The sequence below is a fragment of the Ramularia collo-cygni genome (genome assembly GCF_900074925.1).
Source record: "Ramularia collo-cygni strain URUG2 genome assembly, contig: RCC_scaffold26, whole genome shotgun sequence".
Classification (NCBI taxonomy): Eukaryota; Fungi; Ascomycota; class Dothideomycetes; order Mycosphaerellales; family Mycosphaerellaceae; genus Ramularia; species Ramularia collo-cygni.
In genome coordinates this window covers 183,830-203,790 of record NW_019716280.1, presented here as the reverse complement: position 1 = coordinate 203,790, position 19,961 = coordinate 183,830, and the positions used below count along the sequence as shown (strand labels likewise).

Here is a 19,961-nt window from a genome sequence, read left to right as displayed (position 1 = left end):
CGTCGTCGGTCTCCTGAGTGTTGGTCAGCCGTCAAGTCTCACAGGTCCTACATTCGTAATACGTACAACAGCCGACGACTGCGCAGAGACGGCGAGCGAAACGGGGACAGCGGCGAGAGTGGCAGCCTGGAAGAAAGTTAGTGCCGAACTCTGGGCAGTTTTCACGAAGCAAAGGCTTACAACGCGTGATGGCTGCACAGGGGCTGCATTCACGCCCGGAGCAATGTCCGAACCGCCGCCAGTGGACTAGGAAGACGTCAGTTCCAAGGTCTCAGTGGCAGCGATAGTGGAAGAACATACGACACCCATGCGCTCGCCATCATACTCGTTGGCCAGACGCGAACGAGTAGCGTCGGCAGGCAAAGGAGCTGCATTCACGCCAGGAACAACGTCCAAACCGCCAGTGGACTAGGAGGACGTCAGTTCCAAGGTCTCAGCGGCAGCGATAGTGGAAGAACATACAGCACCCACGCGCTTGCCATCATACTCGTTGGCCAAACGGGAACGGACAGGGTCGGCAGGCAAAGGAATCGCGGCAGCGAGGGCGAGGAGTCGTGCATTGTCCGCCGTGATTCGCGCCGCGATGTGTTCGCGAACGACGCGCTGGAAGCGGGCGACGTTCGCTTCGTAGATGGCCTTCTCCCTCGGAATCGGGAGATGGTCGTCGGGCACCGCGGTGAAGGACACCAGTGCCGTGTTGGCAATGGTGAGCTGGAAGAGCTCCAGGAGCTGGATCTGAGCGTCGGTGAGCTCATCACCTGGCAAGCCATCCCCCGGGGTGAGCTTCTCGCGGTGGATGATCAGCGTCTGCTCGGTCGCGGTGTTCGCCATTTTGGCGTTGATGTTGACGGTTGTGATGAAAGGAATACGCGAAGCTGTTTGTGTGGGCTTGGAAAAGATCTTTCTAGGGAGCCCGAGCTTTGTTACGGCTCCCGGCAAGCTGTTGTTGCGCCCCTGGGAGCTACGTCTGTCTCTTCTGGGCTGACAACAAGCTGAGATCTTGTACAGTAGAGGAATGGTATCATGGAGCCTGGCACATACTGTCGGTGCCTGCTGCAGGCTCCTTTTGCAGTGGCAGCTAATATAATCGAACAACGAAGTCCTCTCTTCTACTTACCGTCTCAAGACATTGCTTGCAGCTCGCGAAGACGCGTTCTATAACCGACTGACAATTCCATGAGAACGCGAAGGTAGGGCATTCGACTCGAGGGCTTGTCAGGACGTAGATGGCAACCCATGCTTATTGTTCTCATCTAGCAGAAGACACTCTCTTGATGTCCTGTGGAAGTACAGTGCGGCACCAATCGAGGAGTAGAGCACTGACTTGACAGTAGAACATTCAGCTCCAGAGGCCACGCTCGAATCGAACCTGCAACGCGGTCGAGCAGGTGGATGGGCCGGACGTCCAACCAGTTCGATCTCTTTGGAGCCATCTTCCATGAACAACGCCGTACAGGAGATGGCGTACAGTCGAACAGCCAGGGAGCCATGTTGCAACGGGCCGTTTGCATTGAAGCGTGGATAGTTGGGATCGTGGAGGGATGGCGACGGCGAGGAGAGGATTCCTGAAGAGACCGCTATGTGGATAGTTGGGTATATACAGAGATGGACACAAGGAGATGACATCTAGAACCGTGGACGATGGACGATCATGATGGACGATCATGGCGCAAATTTGAGTTGGCCACGGATGGATGAGCGTACGATCATGATGGAAGGGCAAAAGTGCCGTTCGAGAGGAGCATTGACAGGCTGACAGGGAGAGGAAGAAGGATGTGACGACGGGACAAGTATCCAAACGGCTTTCCTCAAGATTATGGCTCGGTAGACCTTCATTTTCTCCAAAAATTGGATAGCAGGGTCGATATGAGCTTGCCGGGAAGTCATCGCTCCGAGGGTATCCAATGCCAATGGCTCCGCTAAGTTACTACTGATGATGCGCTTCTGCAAAGCTGTACCACCCAGCAAACCCAAGCAGGACCAGCAAAGCATCACCTTTAGTTCGGTACGCGCTGGTACCGCTGCTGTGTACCACTATCATCGACCGAGCCTCCTCACAGATCTTTCCACTGCCACCGATATGAAGCAAGAAGTCGATCCGTTAAGAACATTTCGCTGAGCCACCTCGGCATTTGGATATGTACATACAGTCACTGTTACTCACTAGGCCAGACAACCTACGACATCAGACGCACATCATGCAGCTTAGAGAGCTGCACTCGTGTTGAATGCAGAGAATGATCGTCTTCCTCGGCGATGATGGCAGGAAAGTTGTGCATGCCTCTTCTGCTGCTTATACCCTTCTAGGGCACAAAGCTTCCATTCTTTTTGCCCAAGGTCTGTTACTTCCACGGCAGTGTTCTTGTTGTTGTTGGCCTCGGGGARTTTGACGCCCGTGCCGACAGCGAGAAACAGCAAAACGTTCTCTCAAGTTCTCTCATCAACCTCTCCCGGAATTAAGCGCATCTAACGTTTAGACTTATAGGCAGGGACGGTTCAACGCTTGAAGGCTTGTCGACTCAGCAGCCTTCCCAACCGTCGAAGGCAGTCATGAGTCGGAGTCAGGGCTCCACGGGTCGCAGCCGGCGTGGGAAAGACGCTGAGTGATGATCCAGGTGCATTCGAAACTTGCGCTCGACTTTCAAGTGAAGAGTCCCAAGTGAAGGGTTTGTCAGGTCCGCAAAGACAGAGTAAGCACGACCCACCACGCAGGATCTGCYTGGAAGCACACACGGTACACCGCCCAACATCGACGCCGTTGGACGATCGGAAAGGCTACGTGAAGCCAGAAGCTCGACAAAAGTGGAGGAGAGGTGGACTCTTGGAGTCTCTGCGCAGTTCTCCGCAGAACTGCCAAGATTGGACACGATCTGCTACCAAGGTGGGCCAGGATCTGCTGCAAAGTAGATCCCGAAGTGCCCGACTGTCCAATCAGCGCTGTCGTCGATATGCGGCCGGTTGAAACAGGAGAAAAGCTTGGAAGCTCAAGGGCGCGAGACCGAGGCCGCTCGCATCTTCGTTGCTTGTCAATTGACGATCTACAAGCCGAGCATGGTTCAAGCTGCAACTCTCACCCACTTCGTTCGTGTGATGGGATTTGGTCTCATGCATCTCTGCCGAGACCTTGAGTAATCTTGTTATATGAAAGAGTCGTTGTCTCGCCGGACTTTGTGCGATTTTTGGATCCCTTCACACTCTTGCGGACGAACCCTGGCTAAGCCTCGCGTGGCACTTCCCGAACTAGTTTTCCACTAGGTCCTTGATCCCTGGTCGAGCTTATTGGCCGTTATTGTTTCGGAAGCCGTTGATTGTCTTGTGACACCGTCCTTCTCCTGACTGCTGTCTATCCACAGTCCACATCTCCAACGCATCTTCGCGCGTCGCGCAACGAGCAACAAACACAACATCACCTTCCACCATGGCCGTGGACCCGAGGGACTTCACCATGAATGACTCCTCAATGCACTCGTCTCGGCAACCCAGCACGGGCAGCAGCACCAGATATGAGGAGAAGCTGAGCCAATGGGCAACTCAGGACACTTCAATGTCCACTTTGCCCAACAAAGAAGCCCTCGCCGCAGTCGAACCCACTGTTACGACCTTTGAGCAATCACACGATGGACGACTCTATGATCGCGACGGTAACCTCGTCAGGCAACCCGCGCCCACCGCGGACCCCCGGGATCCTCTCAATCTGAGTACCACACGCAAACTCGTTGGAGTTGGTTCACTCTGTTTGTTCGGAGCACTGGCAGCGTCCGCAGAGTTGATCCTCGGCGCCATGCTTCCAGTCTTTGCATTGGAATACGCTGGCGTCAACCCCAAATTCCTCAAATATTTGACCGAGAACCTGGGAGGTCTGCCCGCTGGAACCGATCCATTGAGCACTCTCCAGAACAAGACGCTCTTCCCCAACGCACCACCCATCTGGCAGATCTACCTTCTCGCTTCTTTGCCGGTATTGATGATGGGAGTTTCCAACCTGGCTCTGATCCCACTGGCTATTTCGCTCGGACGGAGAAGTGTAGWTCTCGGWKGTSGCSKKATYRYYRWMRRARRTAAGTTCGCTCGACGAATCCCAATTCTATGGAATCACGCGTCTGACAAGTCACAGGTGCCATTTGGGCAGGATGCAGTCACTCTCTGGGTAGCCATCTCGGCGCTCGTTGTATTCAAGCATTGGGAGCCGGTACTGTGGAGAGCTTGATCCCTTTCATGATCCAGGTCAGTATTGTGCGCTTGTTGTGAGTATGCCAAATTTTTGCTAAAGCTGTCGCAGGACATGGTGTACGTTCATGAGCGTAACACTTGGATCAGTGGTGTTTTCGCCGCTCAGGGAATCATCATCATTGGTCTGGGAATCGCAGCGCCATACATCATCATCTACATGAGCTGGCGATGGGTGTACTTCATCACCGCCATCGCTGCAAGTGTTTTCTTGGTCGGCGTGTTCTTCTTCATGCCGGAAACACGATGGCAACGCACTCGTGCGGAGATGGGTAAGCCTGTTCTCAGGGCGTTTTTAACAAATTATTTGGCTGACATTTCATTAACCAGACGGGATTCCTCGGAAAGARACTACCACCATCTTCACTCCTCGCACCTTCAAGACTGACATTGCAATCTTGGACGGCAAGCCAGAATGGCGAAAAGGCTGGAACGCTTTCCTCGACACATTGCGTACCTTCTTCTACCCCCAGATCCTGTTCATCACCATGCTCAACAGTGCCATGATTGCATGCGCCTTTGCAGCTGGATATACCGTTGCTCCAGCGCTCATCACCCAACCTTGGTCATGGCCGTTCCTCAACATAGGCTTGTGCTTGATTCCTCTGCTCATTGCCGCCGTCTGTGTCGCTGGGTTTACCGGCACGCTTGCAGACAAAGTCGCCAACATGGCCGCACGCAAGACTGGAACGCGCTCTCCAGAAAACCAGCTTCTGAACCTCATCTTCCCCACCATCTGCGCCATTGYTGGATCCATCATTTTCGGCGTCTGTGGAGAAACACCAGCGAACTACAGCTGGGCACTCTTCCTCTTCGGCCTGGGCCTGATGGCTTTTGGATTCCTGGGCGCAAACACCGTCGGTGCGGTCTATGTGTTGGAGTGCTATCCCCACTTGGCAGGACCGGCATTGGTCAACATTGCATCTTTCCGATGCATTATTGCCTTTGTGCTGAGCTTTTACGTGAGCGAGTGGGTCGCTTCCATGGGTTACCTCAGGACCATGATGGTATACACTGGTATCATCACTGCTTTCGCATTCATGATCCCCGTGGTATATATTTATGGACCTGGCTGGCGCCGAAGATGGCMAGCAGACAAGTTTGGCAAGTAGAAAAGTCCTTTTTAGATAACAAATACACGACGGAAACGTGACAGAAATGTAACAAAACGACTTTCATGCCTCTTTTAGCTGCCTCGTCTCGCAGGTTGTTGTATTCGGTGCGTTGAATTGATCTGAAGCATCCTTGTTGGACCTGGACTGCAAAACTCGAGGACTTCTCGTCGTGTGAAGATGACGGGCATCCAGGGACATGCCAGATTCCGTCCATATCCATTCCGAATCATACTAGGATGTGCAGCCCGCGATGTTAGGAGGTGCAGTCCGCGGTGGTAAGCGGAGCTCTCGCTCTCAAGCTCTCGACGAAATCGAGACGGACTATTGTCATGAGCGTATAAATCTCGCGGCCTGCCAGCACGAAACACCCGCTTTTTGATTTTCTCACTAGTGGGAATGGGAAAGGAGCGATCGCTGGCGTCAGATCATTCACATCTATCTAGGCTGCTGCGCCTACCTCCTCCTCGGAACCTTGGATTGCCACCCGTCGCTGATTGATCAGAGTTCGGTTTCCTTGGGCTCTAGAAAGACCTGCGCATAAGATATACAAAGATAAGGTAACCCCCAGCAGGTAGGGTAGTCACGTCGCCAAGGGTAGGTATAACAACATGCTCAGAAGGAGCGAACACAAGAGCGTCTGAAAAGAAGGCAGTGCTGCGCGCAGTTCGGTTACATCTTCATCGCTCGAGCCTCTCGAAGAAAATTCGCGGCCATGCTCGCTGTCTGTTCAGCAAACGTCACATCGCTAGGAGAGCACTGCCTTTGCTAGACATTTCGATCACTCTAGTAGAGACTGCTTCATTGTCTACGCCCGCCGCTATTGTTACCCCTATTCTTTTCGTCATCTTCCGGAAGACTCCGCTGAAGCGGCGAGCAAGGCCAAAGCGGGAGGGGCCTCGAAGCTGGAAGAGAAAACTTCGTTCCCCAGGCAAACACACCTCTTGTCTAGGAAAGACGTCCAACAACACCCTCAGAAGCGCCATCGACGTATCCATTGTATGCTCAAGAACGGCTTCGAAGACACAAATACAGGATGACCGACTTGACACCGCCAGAAACGCGCTCAGGAGCAGGAGCGAGAGTCATCATGCGCATGAAATTCAAGGACGAAACAGACACCAAACTTTGGAAGAACAGCATCTGGGAGTCGACCGGAAACAATCTCAAGACATCCATGCCGGACTTCATGAGCCACTTGAGTGATTGGATACTACATGTCAGACACTCAAATTACAGGGAATACGAACAGCATCTCCTCAGCCAAGATAAAATGATCCACACTACCGCCTCTTTCGTGTATGGCGATGTACGTGATGAAAGAGACTACATCGCAAGAGACAACGGCAGGTGGCGACTAGAGATGATCGAGGATCTCCTACTTAGTACTGAAGCTCCAGATGGCGAGCCGATCGTTGAGATTGATGTCTGGGTTGGAAGTATCCCTGCTGTCCCGTCGAGTCTAGGATCTGGCAAATTACAGGAGGCACCCATCATGTACCATCGCTATGGCACCTGCAAGACAACCGCTACGGAGACAGAGCATGACGAGCAGCAGCACGAGCCAATGACCATCTCAGTTTTACTGCCGTACAACCAGGATCCAAACGACGAGACTGAGCGTCGTCCAATCCTGGTGCCGCAGAGAACCATCAATGGAGTTGCCATTGGTCGTGCTGAGGACCATRTCCACACGAAAGGTGAAGTTGACAAAATCCCCTGGAAGTGGGTCGCTCCTTATAAAGACATCAGAACTCATGAGGAAAGAATGGACAAGATCGGAGAGACTCTTCAAGCGAGGATGATATTGGGAGCAGCAGAAGAGTCTGGAGTACCTCGTCTACCTCCAGTTACATTTCTCCCATATCAAGCAAAGGACGGAGTCGATGATATCCCGAATTGCAACGTATCTCTGGCCATTAGAATGGTCAACGGGCTTCAGAGAATACACGCTGGAACCATCAAGATGCCGGTCGATTGGTTGGAAGTTGTAGACTCTCGTATGACGGCTGGTACGCTGTGCAAGGGCTTGCTTGGTAATGTGTATGACGCGTGCTCTTCGGAGAGAGAGTCACGGATACTGGAGGAGAATGAGGGGCGTTGGCGTATGGATGTTTGGGTGATGCCGCAGGCACTCCAGGTGGAGAAACTTCACTTTATGTGCAGCGAGGAGCAACTTTGCAGGTATTTGGACCCTGTGATCGTCAGGAGTGGGGAGAGAAAATTGTATGTTGAGATTCACCTGTGTGTGAAGTAGACTCTCTTGCGTCATGAAAGATACGCCGTAATAACACAATTTGGACTTCGCTTTGTATCTCAGTCTTCACGAACTGGCTATGAGTAGCCACTCTATACGTTCGGAATGGGCATAAAGTAGCGAGTGCTGTATGTTGACATTCTTCCATGATGCAAAAGGGGTGATTCTTTCCAAAAATAACACAGCGTACGTTCAACTCGGAGAATGGAAGCTTGGCAAGATTAAGCGATGCTCACAGCGTTTAGGTGATGTTGATTAGCACAAGTATGACTTGTTAATATGACTCGAGGTCTCTCTCTATGCCCATGAAAACAGTACTAGACGCATGGAAATCGAATTTAGTATGGGAGCTTCTGCTTTCGAGATATCTCTTTGTTGTTCTATAGGGGTGGGCAGCTATGGACAGCTCAAGCTCATATCTTTTCGATGGAAAGATTGGGAAGCACGGGAGGTCTAGTTTAGCTTGGGCAAAACTGTCTGGAATGGCTATGTGAAAGCCTTGCGTATACACAAGAGACATTTATTTCTAAGCTGTTTGATTCTCTGTAAAATGTACAAAAGTCTCGTGCTTTGCGGAGATGGTGCCACGTTAGGCGTGATTTTTCGGCTGATAGACGGGCTCAATTTTATGAAGGGGAATGACTAGTTTCTCAACTTGAGCTGAGATGTGTGGATAAGTGTAATGGACTATGTGCTCTGATGGTGTGTGTAATCGTTCTACTTGTTAATGCTTGGTTAGTAGCTTGGAATGTGAAAGTACGTGTGAAACCTGGTTTGGGTCGAATGTCATCGTGGGTATTAAAGAGCGGATTTGGAGGACAGATTGCATCGCTATTATCATGTTTCCTGTGAAGAAAGGGGGATTAGAAGTGAATGCTGAATGAATCTCGTATTTGTATCAGCAAGTTTTGCGGTGCAAATGTCCAGCCCTCAGATTTCACCTTGGTGATCTATAAGCCACAGAATTTGGAGGGGAAGAACTCTTGAAAATCCGACCTCGTTGAAAGTGATGTTGTGGAAAAGGGRCAGTGAGGCAGGCATCACTGCCAAGCCAAGTCCGGAGTTAATTCCGATGCCCAGGAACATCCCCCAGCCCTTGCACGTTTGCTACACCTGCATCTTCCTGTCAATACCCACCCACACACACAGAACCAAACTGGAGGCAATCAGTTCCAAGCCAAATTGAAGGCAGTAACTTCACTGCGTACCTATTCGTATCCTCCGAAGACTGGCATCGCCAATGTCATCTCGACAAACACCAACAATGGCATCCTCTCCAACGCGCAAAGCGGCTCTCGCGATCATCGACATGCAAGAAGACTTTTGCGAGCCAAACGGTTCTCTGGCAGTCAAAGGCGGTCGAGGAATTGCGCCCATCATCAACGACCTGATGGCACGCCCGGGGTTTGTGCTGAGAATTGCCACCAGAGACTTCCATCCACCCGATCACATCTCCTTTGCATCAAATCATGTCGACAAGACAGCTTTCGCTTCAACACACACGATCAAGAATCCAGAGAATGAAAGTGAAACGCAAACCACGTACGTTCAACCGTTTTCCCCAAGAATGAATGACTTCCACTGATTTCGATTGATTCCAAGTCYCCTCTGGCCAGACCACTGCGTTCAAGACACACCCGGCTGCGAAATCATTCCCGAGCTTCATCAAGACAGATTTTCTCACATCATCGACAAAGGCATGGATATCAGATGTGAATCTTACTCTGGCTTTGGCCCACCCTTCCGCGAGCCATCGGTGTCCATGACCAATCTCGATGAAATTATGAAAGAAGCAGGCATCACAGACTTGTATGTTGTCGGACTAGCTTACGATTTCTGTGTCAAACATACGGCGCTGGACGCCGTGGAGCTTGGATACAAGACTTTTGTGATTGAGGATGCAACAAAGTCCGCCACTGAGTCGGCGGAGGCATGCCAGAAAGGTCTGCTGGATCGAGGTGTTGTGATTATCCGCTCAGATTCTGAAGATCTGCCATGATCTGCGTCGGAATCGAGCCAAGTCAGTATCAGATGATGGTTCGGTGATCATGGGACGTGGCCATTGAACAGGTGTATCTTGGTTTGGACTAATATGCTCATGAGTTTACGACTGACGACATGGAGCGTGGACACGATTATCTACAAGATTATTGCTCACGGGAACTCRGCATCTTGGATACCAACATAAATTCAATCTAATGCTCTAGCAACGACCAGATTCCTACTCGTTACAACTGCCGCTCAAAGCTGATACCTGAAAAACACATTCTGACGATCAGTCTGATCAGAAAAGTCCAAGTCAGTCTGCGCTCCCGTTCCCATTCCAGCAACGACCTTTGCTCGTCTCTTATTCTCCCACACATAATAACCCTGCAAAAGCACCACGAAAACAATAGCAGCAGCACAGGTCCCAATAATAGCCGCTTTGGCAGGTACATACTCCGGTGCGCTTTCAGCCGTAAACGTCAACGGACCAAGAATGTTGCCCAAACAGAAGCTCATCAACAACAGCGCGTTCATCGTCACTTTTTTTGTATGGCCTGCAAAGTTCGCGGACACGTAGCTGTACTGTAAAGGCAAGGAAGCGCCTATGGTCTGAGTGAGGTAATTCCCGATGAGCTTTCCAGCTTTGGCGTCCTCGGGTAGGTAAGCCATGAGAGCTCCGCCGAGAACGCCTGGAATGAGGAGGGTTATGATTTGAATTCCACGTTGGTTGTAGCGGCCTGCTAAATACGTGGAGCAGAAGACTGCGACGATTGAGACACCGCCGGATGGGATGGATAGCAGTGCTGTAGTCTTGCTGTCGTAGCCAAAGTCACGGATTATAGTTGCTTGGAAACTGGAGACCGCGCCGTTGGGGACTGAGCTTGCTGTTGTCATGAGGCAGAGGAGTAAGGTTTGTGGATCGAGGAAGCACTCTTTGACTTGGGTCCATTTGAAGATTTTGTTTTCGATACCAGTCTGGTTCTCTCGAAGACGTTGGACTGCCCATACTTTCTCTTCGTGTGTGAGACGGGACTTGAAGGGGTTGTCTGGAAGGAACAGTATGACTAGTATTCCAACAGAACATGTGATGATCCCAACTGTGAGGAACATGATCTGTGGGTAGTCGAGGCGTCAATATCAAAACAAGTTGATGGCCTCATTGATGAGATTCTTACCTGCCAGTTGTAAAAGCTATTGCTGGTCACATGCTGAAACCCGAAAGAGATCAAACAACCGAGTATCGTTCCAGTGCCGACTCCCAAGTACCAGATTCCGACTCGTGGTGGCTGCTCGTTTCGCTTGTACCACATCCCAGTGATTAGAATGAGGCTGGGAGCGACAGCAGCTTCAAAAGCACCAAGTAGTACCCTCGTAGCTACTAAAGCTCCATAATTCTTGCAGGCACTTGWGACCGCCACAATAGTTCCCCAAAGGAACACCATTGCGCCTAGGTACTTGGCCGTCGGTAATTYCTGCATGCCGTATCCATGAGGGAACTCGAGTGCGAGGTACGAAACGTAGAAGATGAGAGCTAGGTTACTGAATTGCCCCTTCGATAGGTTGGCGTCCTCTTGCAGTCCCTGGGATAGAACATTAACCACTGGGCGTGAGATTAAAGGAATCACCCTCTGTCACGCAACAAACCATAACATTCGCATAGTTGATGAGCGTCTTATCCAGATACTGCAAGCAATAACACGACCACATCAAGGGCATTATCATCCAATCGATCTTTCTTCGAAGCGTCTTCTCATCAGCTGCTGTCATTTCTCTAACGGCGCCTTCATGTTGAAGGAACTCGAGAGCATCGTCGGCGTTTCGAGCAGAGAGAGTCCTGATCTCTCCGTGCTCTGGCAATGTGGGAGAAGGAACTGCTTCAACATCTTTCTCCTTCGACGATGAAGAAGACATTGCAACTGTTCTACTGAGAAAAATGTTCCAGAAACTGGATCGGAGAAAGAGATGTACCTCCCATAGTTGAGGTCAAAACTGAGATGACGTTGTACATTTCCCTATCATGGAGTCCAATATAGGGATTGGATAGATATCCATTCTTCATAGTAGATAGAGGCGAATAGCCCGCGCATGCGATCCACTTGGCCGGTGCAGCTTATCTCGATTGGAATCATGCATGGCTTCGACCAATTTTCCGCCTAAAGTTCCGCATCAGGAAGCTGCTTTGGCCGGCAGATGGGGAGCTATAGTACAACGTATAGCACCTCTTTGCATCGGAAATTGTTTAGACCTCCAGACTCCTCTCGAACATCCCAGCGCTGGTGCGTTAGCAGCGAATCGATCCTCGCCAGAACCACGGCGTGGGCGGATCTTTGGCCATCAGGAGTAATCTCCGATGCAAATAGACGCTGTATCAAATCGTCATGATGCTCGCATGCAGCATGCGTTCATGCTCACTTTCGGGAATCATGTCTAGAATGCAAGTCTTTTGGGAATCACAACAGTGTAATGATCAGATCGTCCGCTTGAGCAGGGAGTTCATGGCTTGTCGTGTATTCAGGTTTGGAGCCATGCTTACAGCGTACAAAACCTTTCCATACTGTCGTTGGTGGTGGCACCTCCTACCTGTCTGCTTGTTATCCACGCTCCGACTTCCTTTCTTCATCCAAAACTGMGTGTCTCTCACCACTCATCATCGCTCTTTTCATCATCTAGTCACCGTATTAGCAAAAATACCAAGAAACAGACCACAAGAACGAAAGGTATACTCACCAGAATGACTAACTTTACTCTTCCTCACAGCCAACGCACTCGCCAATGCACCAGCCAACCCACCCGCAGCCGCAGCATCTCCACCACTACCAGCGGCGCTACTTCCAGCAGCTGGTTCACTACCTGGCACAGCAGCCGCACTACGATCACGCTTCTCCTGATCGCTGACCTTCTYCAACCTGGCTCCACCGCGAATGTCAGCAAGCAATCCGCCCACACCTGGGGGAGGAGTCGCATTGCTTTGCGCAGCGGCTGCTGTGTCGTCTCCAACGCCAATGTCTCCTGAGGGAGCCACTGCACTCCGAGGCGGCATTGGTGGAGGAGGTGGTGGAGGTCCGCCACCAGAAGATGGCGGCATTGGGGGAGGTGGTGGCGGCGGTGCACCTGGACTTGACGCAGGCATCGGAGGCGGAGGAGGAGGCGGCAATGGTGCTACGTTCGAAGTCGGAGGAAGAGGTGGAGGAGCCGGTGGTGCGTTTGCAGCCATGCCGGCTGGAGCGGGTGGTACAGGTCGGGGTGTAGTAGGAGGAAGAGGGGGCGGTGCGGGCGGCCCAGAGTCCGCAAAGGATGGTGTTTGAGGTGTTCGTGGTGGTGGAGGCGGGGGACCAGAATCTCTTGGAGGAGGTGGTGGAGGCCCTCCGCTTCCTCTTGGGGGAGGTGGCGGACCAGGGTGTGAGACGATTCTCTTCCCTTCGAAAGGAGGCGGAACTGCAAATCGACCCGGCGAAGGTTGAGGCGAAGAATTGTCATCAATTGGTACTTTGGCTGGCAGTCGTGGCGGAGGAGGAGGAGCAGCATTGGTTTGACTGGCTGCTCTTTGCCGATTTRGTAAGGAAGGCGTACTGTTGACCAACGTTCCAGCATTGGCCAGGGGCGGAGGAACGCGGAATCTAGGCCGAGGAGGAGACGGTTCTCTCGGTGGACTGGGTGAAGGACTTGGAGGCCGTTGAGCAGTGGCAGCAGCCGTTCTTCTAGATGGTGGCGGAGCCGGTGGTGGACCACGACCTCCCTTTGAAGATCCTGTATGTTGTGGACTTAGATTAGCAGCCTGTGGAGGCGGAGGTGGAGGGGCTCTTGCGGCACGCTCCTGCTTCTCAGCCTGTGCCGCAGCAGTGGCCTTGTTCTGTTCCAAATAGCTCTTGATGAAAGCCGAATGTTCGTGGATTTGATCCTCGGTAATGCCCATCTCAAGCAGATCAGCCAGTACCGCCTTGACAGCWGGATCGTTGAGATCAATGTCCGCAGTTCCAGCCGTAACAGGGACCGCGGGAGATGTTCCAGGAGCGGGACTGTGTATTTCTACACCCCGTGGTGGGATGATACTTTGCGCCGGCTGTTGCGGATTACTGTCTGCCCTTGCACGCGAGAACAGTCCACCGAATATCCCATGGCTTTTCTGCTGCGGTGCCTGTTGCTGTTGTGCCTGTCCGCCGCCCACCGCAAACGCCTTTGCCCGGGTCCCTTTGCTGGCGTTCTTTTCGCGCTCCTCCATCTTCTTGCGGAACTGCTTGGCCTCCTTCTCGTCCGCAAAACTCAAGCCTGCCAGACAGCTGCCTCCTCGTCCATCGTCGAGTTCAAAGGTGTGAAAGAAGGTGCGATCTTGATTATAGGCCCAATTCTCGTAGATTTCCTGGTCCCATATGACACCTTGGTTTGCGGAAGAGACGTCGACCAGCTTGACCCAGAAGGTGTTACCGACCAGATCGTTTGCAAGCACAGCGGCGCCCTGCAGGCCAGTGTAGGTCCATCGTGTGCGGTCCGGGTATGCAATGTACAGTTTCGCGACTGCAACAGCCTGGATCTTGTTGGACGCCTTGGGTACGGTGCGCTTGACCGTTTGTTTGTCCTCTTCGGTCAGGATGGAGGGCATTGTGGCGCTCGTGTGTGGGAGAGGGAGAAGTGCGAAGTGGTTGGGCTGCTTCAGAAGTAATGGATGGATGCCTCGCGCAGCTGACGACGATGGGCAATGGCAGGGAGTCAAGCGTCGGGCGTGGCGGGTCTCTTCAAGACAAGCGAGGACGCATCAATAAGCACGCATACGGTCTGTTACACGGTGCAATGCGACTCTCGCGACCAATGTCTAGCTGTAAATTGAACAAGACGAGGTGCCTACCTCGAACCTTCCAGCCCTTCGTCATGCAGTGAGCGGACCTCACTCGGCAGCCCGACCCGAGCGGCACGTGGCTGGCTTTTCGCTCGCACAGACGGAATATTGTAGAACACGCACTGCTGGAGTCTACTGAAGAATGAGATTGTGGGAACGCAATGACGTATCACTGAGAGTGAGGCTGTCGCAAAGATGATGATGAGGGCATGAGCCTTCTATTTTTGGTTTCATTTGTTCATTTCATAGTGCTCTCGCACGCGCGGGAATGTCCATAATCCCGTCTCAAACCAAATCGTGCCATGCCATGTAGCACAGCGTCTAAGCTACCCGTTTGACCTCGCTATTGCCAGCAAGACAACTACACGTAGGATCGCTCGAGGAAAGCGTTAGAACACTTCCTGCATGCAGTTCCTCTTCTGTGTAGCACTCGCGTGTGCAAATTGCCGTTTTTTGCGCCAGCCATAGAACACTCCCTTAAATGTCATCGACGTCGATGTCCTCTCCGCTACCACTCTCATCGTCTTCACCGAAATCGAAGCCAATTCCACCTTCCTCCTCGCCACCATACGTATCGGTCTCGTTGATCTTCGCGCTTTCTGGGAGTTCGCCGTATGCTTTGAGCGAACGGGCTTCATCGGCCGAGTACTTGAGAATCACATCACCCTTCTCGTCCTGGTAATCACGGAGCGAGAGTAGGATGATGTCTCCCTGGTTGATCCAGACCTTCTTTCGAAGTTTGCCGCGGATGTGAGCGAGACGCTTAGAGCCGTCGAAGCAGAGCGCCTCCAGTCGGCCGTTACCCAGCATCTTGAGGACTTGTGCATATTCTGTGTCGAGTCGAGAGGTTAGCAGGACTCCTCGAGCGGTGAGGTTGCTTGTCTGCGCGCATATCGTACCTTGACCCTCCTCCTTGAAGGTGAGTTCACGCTTCTCATTGTCGTTCTCGTTCTTTCCTCTTCTCCTGTTCTTACCACCCTATACACACAAAAGATGGTCAGCGGTTTGTCCTTCAAGTGATGCCTGCCGTATTTCGCGTCGCTCTTCTCTGCTACTGCCGGCGTACCTTTCCCTTGTTCTTCGGCATCTTCTCTTACTTCTGACTCGGCGAGTGATTTAAAAGGTAGATGTCGTGCGGCTTCGTTGCCTGTGCGGAGGATTGAGATTGTTGTTGTGTGGCGGTGTCTTCTTTGTACGAAAGAGACTTGGAGGGGTACAACCGCCCGCGCCCGCAAAAGTGGATGAACGGGATGACACACAAAAAAGAGGGTCCAAGGCCGACAGCTGATTGGCTGTGGCTGATCGGGCTTCATTCACGCGGCGGCTAGCATCCATGCCTTCAAGTCATTAAGCATGTGACTGCCTCAACTCAACCGGCCTCGAGGAGAATGGCCTCGAAAGCCTCGAAACCCTTGTTCAACACAATCATCGATCGAATACCTCTCCGTCCTGTCAATTGCACGACATTTGTCGCTACCAAGGTCATTGCCAGCGATGAATGCCATCCCCTCCACATCAAGACTAGACGAAGACTTGCGGCCTTTGATCCTCAAGGCTTCTACTGGAGGGTGAACTGTCCCATTGATATCAGCAAAAAAGCTGTCGTAAGGAACGCGTGCAAGGGAGAATTCAAGAAAGCCTTCACAAGGGCTCTCGCGGAAGCGGGCTTGGGAGGTGATGGAAGGCCACTGGACCCGGCTGGAAAACAACAACGGCTTACTGGTGCAGTGCTGTTAAGCATTGTGAAGGATCCCGCCCGTGTTCTGACCGCAACTAAGGCGGATTTGAGGCGTGAAACAGGGGAGCTCGTAAAGAAGCTGCTGGCAAAGCAAGAGCAACCAACACATCGAAACCCCTGGCGAAGGAATGAACAGCCGGAGAGGGGACCGAGAAGGCCTGAAAGAGACGTCGCAGGTACAGTTCCTGGGCGATGGAACGGCCGCTCTCGATACGGTATGGCGGCGAACAAGGCCGATTCGCCAGTAGCAAGGTTCAATCCCACTGGAACGACGCCTTGAGCCTCAGCATTTACAGCCCCGTTCATACATGAAAGACCTATCGTCAAACTTGACAAAGGTGGAACTCCATGGGTAAAAGTCTCTCCACTGGATGACGAGGCTTAAATTGACAATGCAGCACCGTTGATTGTTGTTTATAGAAATGCTGCGTTGAACTAGCGCTTTTAGACCTCGAATCCATGGCGATGATAATCACTTGAGATGATGGCGCGGGCAGGTTCGGGTACCTTAACGAGAAGCTGCATGCCCGGTGACGTGAACCACGAAAACCAAGAGCCTTTGGCAGATATTCGCAGGCTCCTTGTCGCGTTCATCGCGAAGCTGTCTCGAGACATGAGCGACAGCACCCTATCTCTGAGGTTCTTGCAACACTCAGGAGCCAAGCTGCAACGTGGGACGTGATTAGAGTCGACAACAGTAGCCCCCCTAAATTCCCATCTCAAGACCTTATACTGCAGGGAGGTCCGCCGCTCAACCTGCACCCCGACGGAGCTCGCTGGGACCAGTCTCGCTGAAGGCCAGCTCTGATAGTAATCACCGTGACTTCTCTCGACATCAGGCTCACAATGTACTCAAGGGAATTTTGATCTGTTCTGCAAGCTTTCATTCGGCGCCACAATATGCTGTGTTGTATTTTACAATGCCGCTTCTCCAAATCGCTCTACATCCCCCCACCAACCCCTCTGCTCCGTTCTCCTCTACCGGTACTCCGGTCGTACGAAGTCAGCCATGGTCTTTGGCTCACCCTCATAGTTGTGTAGACCATCTGCGTCTCCATGCCCGTGGTCGTGGTGTCCGTGGCCATCGTCCTGTGGTCCAACGTACTCCAGCTTGTACACGCTACCGCACTCTGGGCATCGCTCAATAGGGCGATCACGAGATGTCGTCAACCAGATGACATTATGGGTGTCAACAGGGAAACCGGTGCAGCCGAGGTACTGCTCGTCACCGAAGGACTTGACAGTGATGGGGTCATCTAGAGTTCCTACAAGTGACAGCCAAATGTTAGTCTCGTGCGACTCGTGCGACTGCCGAGAGTTGTATGCTTGCTGCATGCTTACCCTTGCGCGAGGCATCCAAAGGCCTCATATCAAACACATCAATTCCCTGCATCTTTCCCAAGATTTCCAATCGCTCGAGACCAGTGGCCTGATCGAGATCGGTGGGGATGGTACCGGGCTTACCACCGGCGGGCATAAGGTCGTGCATGCTCTTGATCTCTGTGCGTTACCCCGTCAGTTTTATATGATACGCTTGAGATTCCTCCAGATATGACACTCACCATCGAGAGGCTGCAGTTGGCTGGTCTTCTCGCCAATTTTAGGGTCGCCAGAGGAGGCTGCGCATGTGTTAGTCGTGCACTTTGTCGGTCTTCGCGACGTTCCTCGGAGGAGGCATTGTAAGCGTACTTCGGCGCGCGGTGAGCGCAAAGGACCGGGTAGCAGCGGGGCGGATTATGGCGCGCTTAGCAAGCGCTGGGGCAGCACGGCGGAGAAACATGGCGATGGTGAGGGTGGATTGCAATGCGTCTGTACAAGATTGTGACCTGGACAGCTTGGAGATGTCGTCGGGTTGGTCCGCGGGGCCCGTGCATATTTTCGTGCCTGCCGTTGCTCCTGTTCCGACTTTCGCCCTCTCACTTCCAATACAGAGAAGGCCTGTCTTCACTTCTCGTCTCAATCTTTGGGGACTGCTCTCTCGTTCCACGACGAGGTGTACATGAAGTGCATGATGTCAAATACAACAACTACATGAAGCTTGCGCAAACATCGGCATACCTTGGCTGAGGCGAAGAACATGGGAGAACGATTTATTGTACGGCCTCGAAGATCTACAGCGTTTCTTTGCAGCAGAATTCGTTCTGGATGATTCATGGTCCGCTCTTGCTACAATCTCATGCGAATCGATTCGCTGCCATCGCATCAGCGCTAGGATGCTCGTAAGGACTCTGTGGGCTGTATGGTCTAGCACTCTGCGCCTGTCCTCCATTCGGATATAACACTTCCCGGAAAGTCGACTACAGAAGTTCAAGCTTCGGGGCCAAAGCGCAGTCTCTTCCCAGCTTTCACTCCCCCCTGGACCAGATCTTCGTCATTGAAAGAGGCGGTGTCCCAAATCACATCTTTCTCAGCTTTATCGACCAATGCCTCAAACTGCTGTACTTTCCAATTCAAGTTGGTTATGATGTCCCGCAGCTCAAACAGACTCTCGCGTACAAGCTGCTGTCGGGCCAGCACGCTGTCAGCGTCTTGCTTGGTCGCGGCTGACACTGTGATCTTTGCTGGCTGGCTTTTGTTGGGCGCGAACGGGCTTTGTGGTGTTCGAGGAGTTCGGGGAGAATTGGTCGTGGAAGGCAACTTYCCGTCAAATATGGATTTACGCTGACTGGAGTCGTGGAGCTCCCAGGCGGTCCTCTCGGCAGGAGTTACACTCACAGATGCCATTCTCCCAAAATCGCTCCGGCGTGGGCTGGCTTCATGACTGTCTTCGAAAGCAGGCGCCGGTCTCCTTGGAGAAGCGCCACTCAACGAATGCGCCCTCTCGAAGATGGATCTACGAGGACTGGTGTGTTGAACAGCAGATGTCGCGTTTCCTGGAGATGTAGGAAACAGCGTGCCTCGTCTTCCAAATTGAGCCTCTGCTGGATTCTGCTGATAGATGTCGTCGAAGAAAGGTCGAAACCCCGCGCTGAACAGACCATCTTTGGGAGAAGAAAGCGAATTTCCGACGGATCTTGAGCCTGTTGTCGTTGCTGCCGTGTCCTGGTTTGCGGATGCCAGTAACCTAGTCATTTCGGCACGGTCTTGTGATCTGACCTCGAAGTGCTTCATCAAGTCGCTTACAGTGGTACCTTCCGGTCGTAGAACGGCACGAACATCGTCGATGGTCGGAAGAGACTTCTCATCTCGATCATTATGTTTCGACCGGGTCTTGTTCTTTACTGGTTTTTTCGCAGCTTCCTTCGCGATAGAAGATGTCGTCGACTTCGGCCCTTCGACCTTCTTTCGATTTGTTTTCTTCGGCGCCTCTGAACGTGTGGTTGGAGCCATGTTGTGAGTGTCGTGTTTTCGCACTTTTCACTTTGACCTCACACATCTACATGTAGTCGCGGAAATGAAGGCGCGGCTTTGTTCGCACCCGGATTTGGCTTTGTCGTCAGCATTGCTGCTCTCAACTTTCTTTGTCAAGGATATTGTTGGACACCGTCTTGAGACTGCTTCCTGGGCGACAACGATCCGAATGCGGTTATGCAGCATACCTCCGCCTGCCGGACTTCGAAAACGTGGCCGGCTTCGCGAAGGCAGAGGAATGTGTTTAGTCATGCTCCGACTCCGTTGTATCTTCCACCTGGAACACTCATGTGGGAAGAGCATACTCCTCGAGTGGTGGCTACGCTGCGACTTTCAAAGGCATTGTTCACCATCGCTATCGCGGGCTGCCTGAGTGTGGGCTGCAGTGCTCGGGACTTATCCCTGTTCTCCATATGCACTTGTTGCTATTTTAATGTGCTTACTGCGATGTCGCTATCC

The 19,961-nt window shown here is 52.3% G+C and overlaps 9 protein-coding genes; 4 read left to right on the top strand and 5 right to left on the bottom strand.

The window, feature by feature from the left end:
• Window positions 1-3,418: 3,418 nt before the first annotated feature.
• Window positions 3,419-5,339, top strand: RCC_11055 (uncharacterized protein; the record flags this gene model as incomplete). XM_023776282.1 has 4 exons in its annotated part: window positions 3,419-4,058; window positions 4,115-4,224; window positions 4,280-4,499; window positions 4,558-5,339. 4 exons carry the CDS (start codon window positions 3,419-3,421, stop codon window positions 5,337-5,339), a joined length of 1,752 nt encoding a protein of 583 aa, XP_023632050.1.
• Window positions 5,340-6,429: 1,090 nt separating this feature from the next.
• On the top strand, window positions 6,430-7,683 carry RCC_11054 (uncharacterized protein; the record flags this gene model as incomplete). XM_023776281.1 has 2 exons in its annotated part: window positions 6,430-7,565; window positions 7,617-7,683. The coding sequence occupies 2 exons, from the start codon at window positions 6,430-6,432 to the stop codon at window positions 7,681-7,683; spliced, it is 1,203 nt and encodes a 400-aa protein (XP_023632049.1).
• Window positions 7,684-8,860: 1,177 nt separating this feature from the next.
• Window positions 8,861-9,595, top strand: RCC_11053 (related to pyrazinamidase/nicotinamidase; the record flags this gene model as incomplete). XM_023776280.1 has 2 exons in its annotated part: window positions 8,861-9,138; window positions 9,199-9,595. 2 exons carry the CDS (start codon window positions 8,861-8,863, stop codon window positions 9,593-9,595), a joined length of 675 nt encoding a protein of 224 aa, XP_023632048.1.
• Window positions 9,596-9,837: 242 nt separating this feature from the next.
• Window positions 9,838-11,493, bottom strand: RCC_11052 (related to permease of the major facilitator superfamily; the record flags this gene model as incomplete). XM_023776279.1 has 3 exons in its annotated part: window positions 9,838-10,695; window positions 10,758-11,162; window positions 11,227-11,493. 3 exons carry the CDS (start codon window positions 11,491-11,493, stop codon window positions 9,838-9,840), a joined length of 1,530 nt encoding a protein of 509 aa, XP_023632047.1.
• A 726-nt stretch (window positions 11,494-12,219) lies between these two features.
• Window positions 12,220-14,179, bottom strand: RCC_11051 (uncharacterized protein; the record flags this gene model as incomplete). XM_023776278.1 has 2 exons in its annotated part: window positions 12,220-12,248; window positions 12,310-14,179. The coding sequence occupies 2 exons, from the start codon at window positions 14,177-14,179 to the stop codon at window positions 12,220-12,222; spliced, it is 1,899 nt and encodes a 632-aa protein (XP_023632046.1).
• A 711-nt stretch (window positions 14,180-14,890) lies between these two features.
• On the bottom strand, window positions 14,891-15,500 carry RCC_11050 (probable eukaryotic translation initiation factor 1A; the record flags this gene model as incomplete). XM_023776277.1 has 3 exons in its annotated part: window positions 14,891-15,243; window positions 15,313-15,391; window positions 15,480-15,500. 3 exons carry the CDS (start codon window positions 15,498-15,500, stop codon window positions 14,891-14,893), a joined length of 453 nt encoding a protein of 150 aa, XP_023632045.1.
• A 301-nt stretch (window positions 15,501-15,801) lies between these two features.
• On the top strand, window positions 15,802-16,431 carry RCC_11049 (uncharacterized protein; the record flags this gene model as incomplete). Its single annotated transcript, XM_023776276.1, has 1 exon — window positions 15,802-16,431. The coding sequence occupies one exon, from the start codon at window positions 15,802-15,804 to the stop codon at window positions 16,429-16,431; it is 630 nt and encodes a 209-aa protein (XP_023632044.1).
• A 698-nt stretch (window positions 16,432-17,129) lies between these two features.
• Window positions 17,130-17,931, bottom strand: RCC_11048 (probable subunit IV of cytochrome c oxidase; the record flags this gene model as incomplete). XM_023776275.1 has 4 exons in its annotated part: window positions 17,130-17,416; window positions 17,493-17,651; window positions 17,714-17,770; window positions 17,841-17,931. 4 exons carry the CDS (start codon window positions 17,929-17,931, stop codon window positions 17,130-17,132), a joined length of 594 nt encoding a protein of 197 aa, XP_023632043.1.
• A 527-nt stretch (window positions 17,932-18,458) lies between these two features.
• RCC_11047 (uncharacterized protein) lies at window positions 18,459-19,481 on the bottom strand (the record flags this gene model as incomplete). Its single annotated transcript, XM_023776274.1, has 1 exon — window positions 18,459-19,481. One exon carries the CDS (start codon window positions 19,479-19,481, stop codon window positions 18,459-18,461), a length of 1,023 nt encoding a protein of 340 aa, XP_023632042.1.
• Window positions 19,482-19,961: the final 480 nt, after the last annotated feature.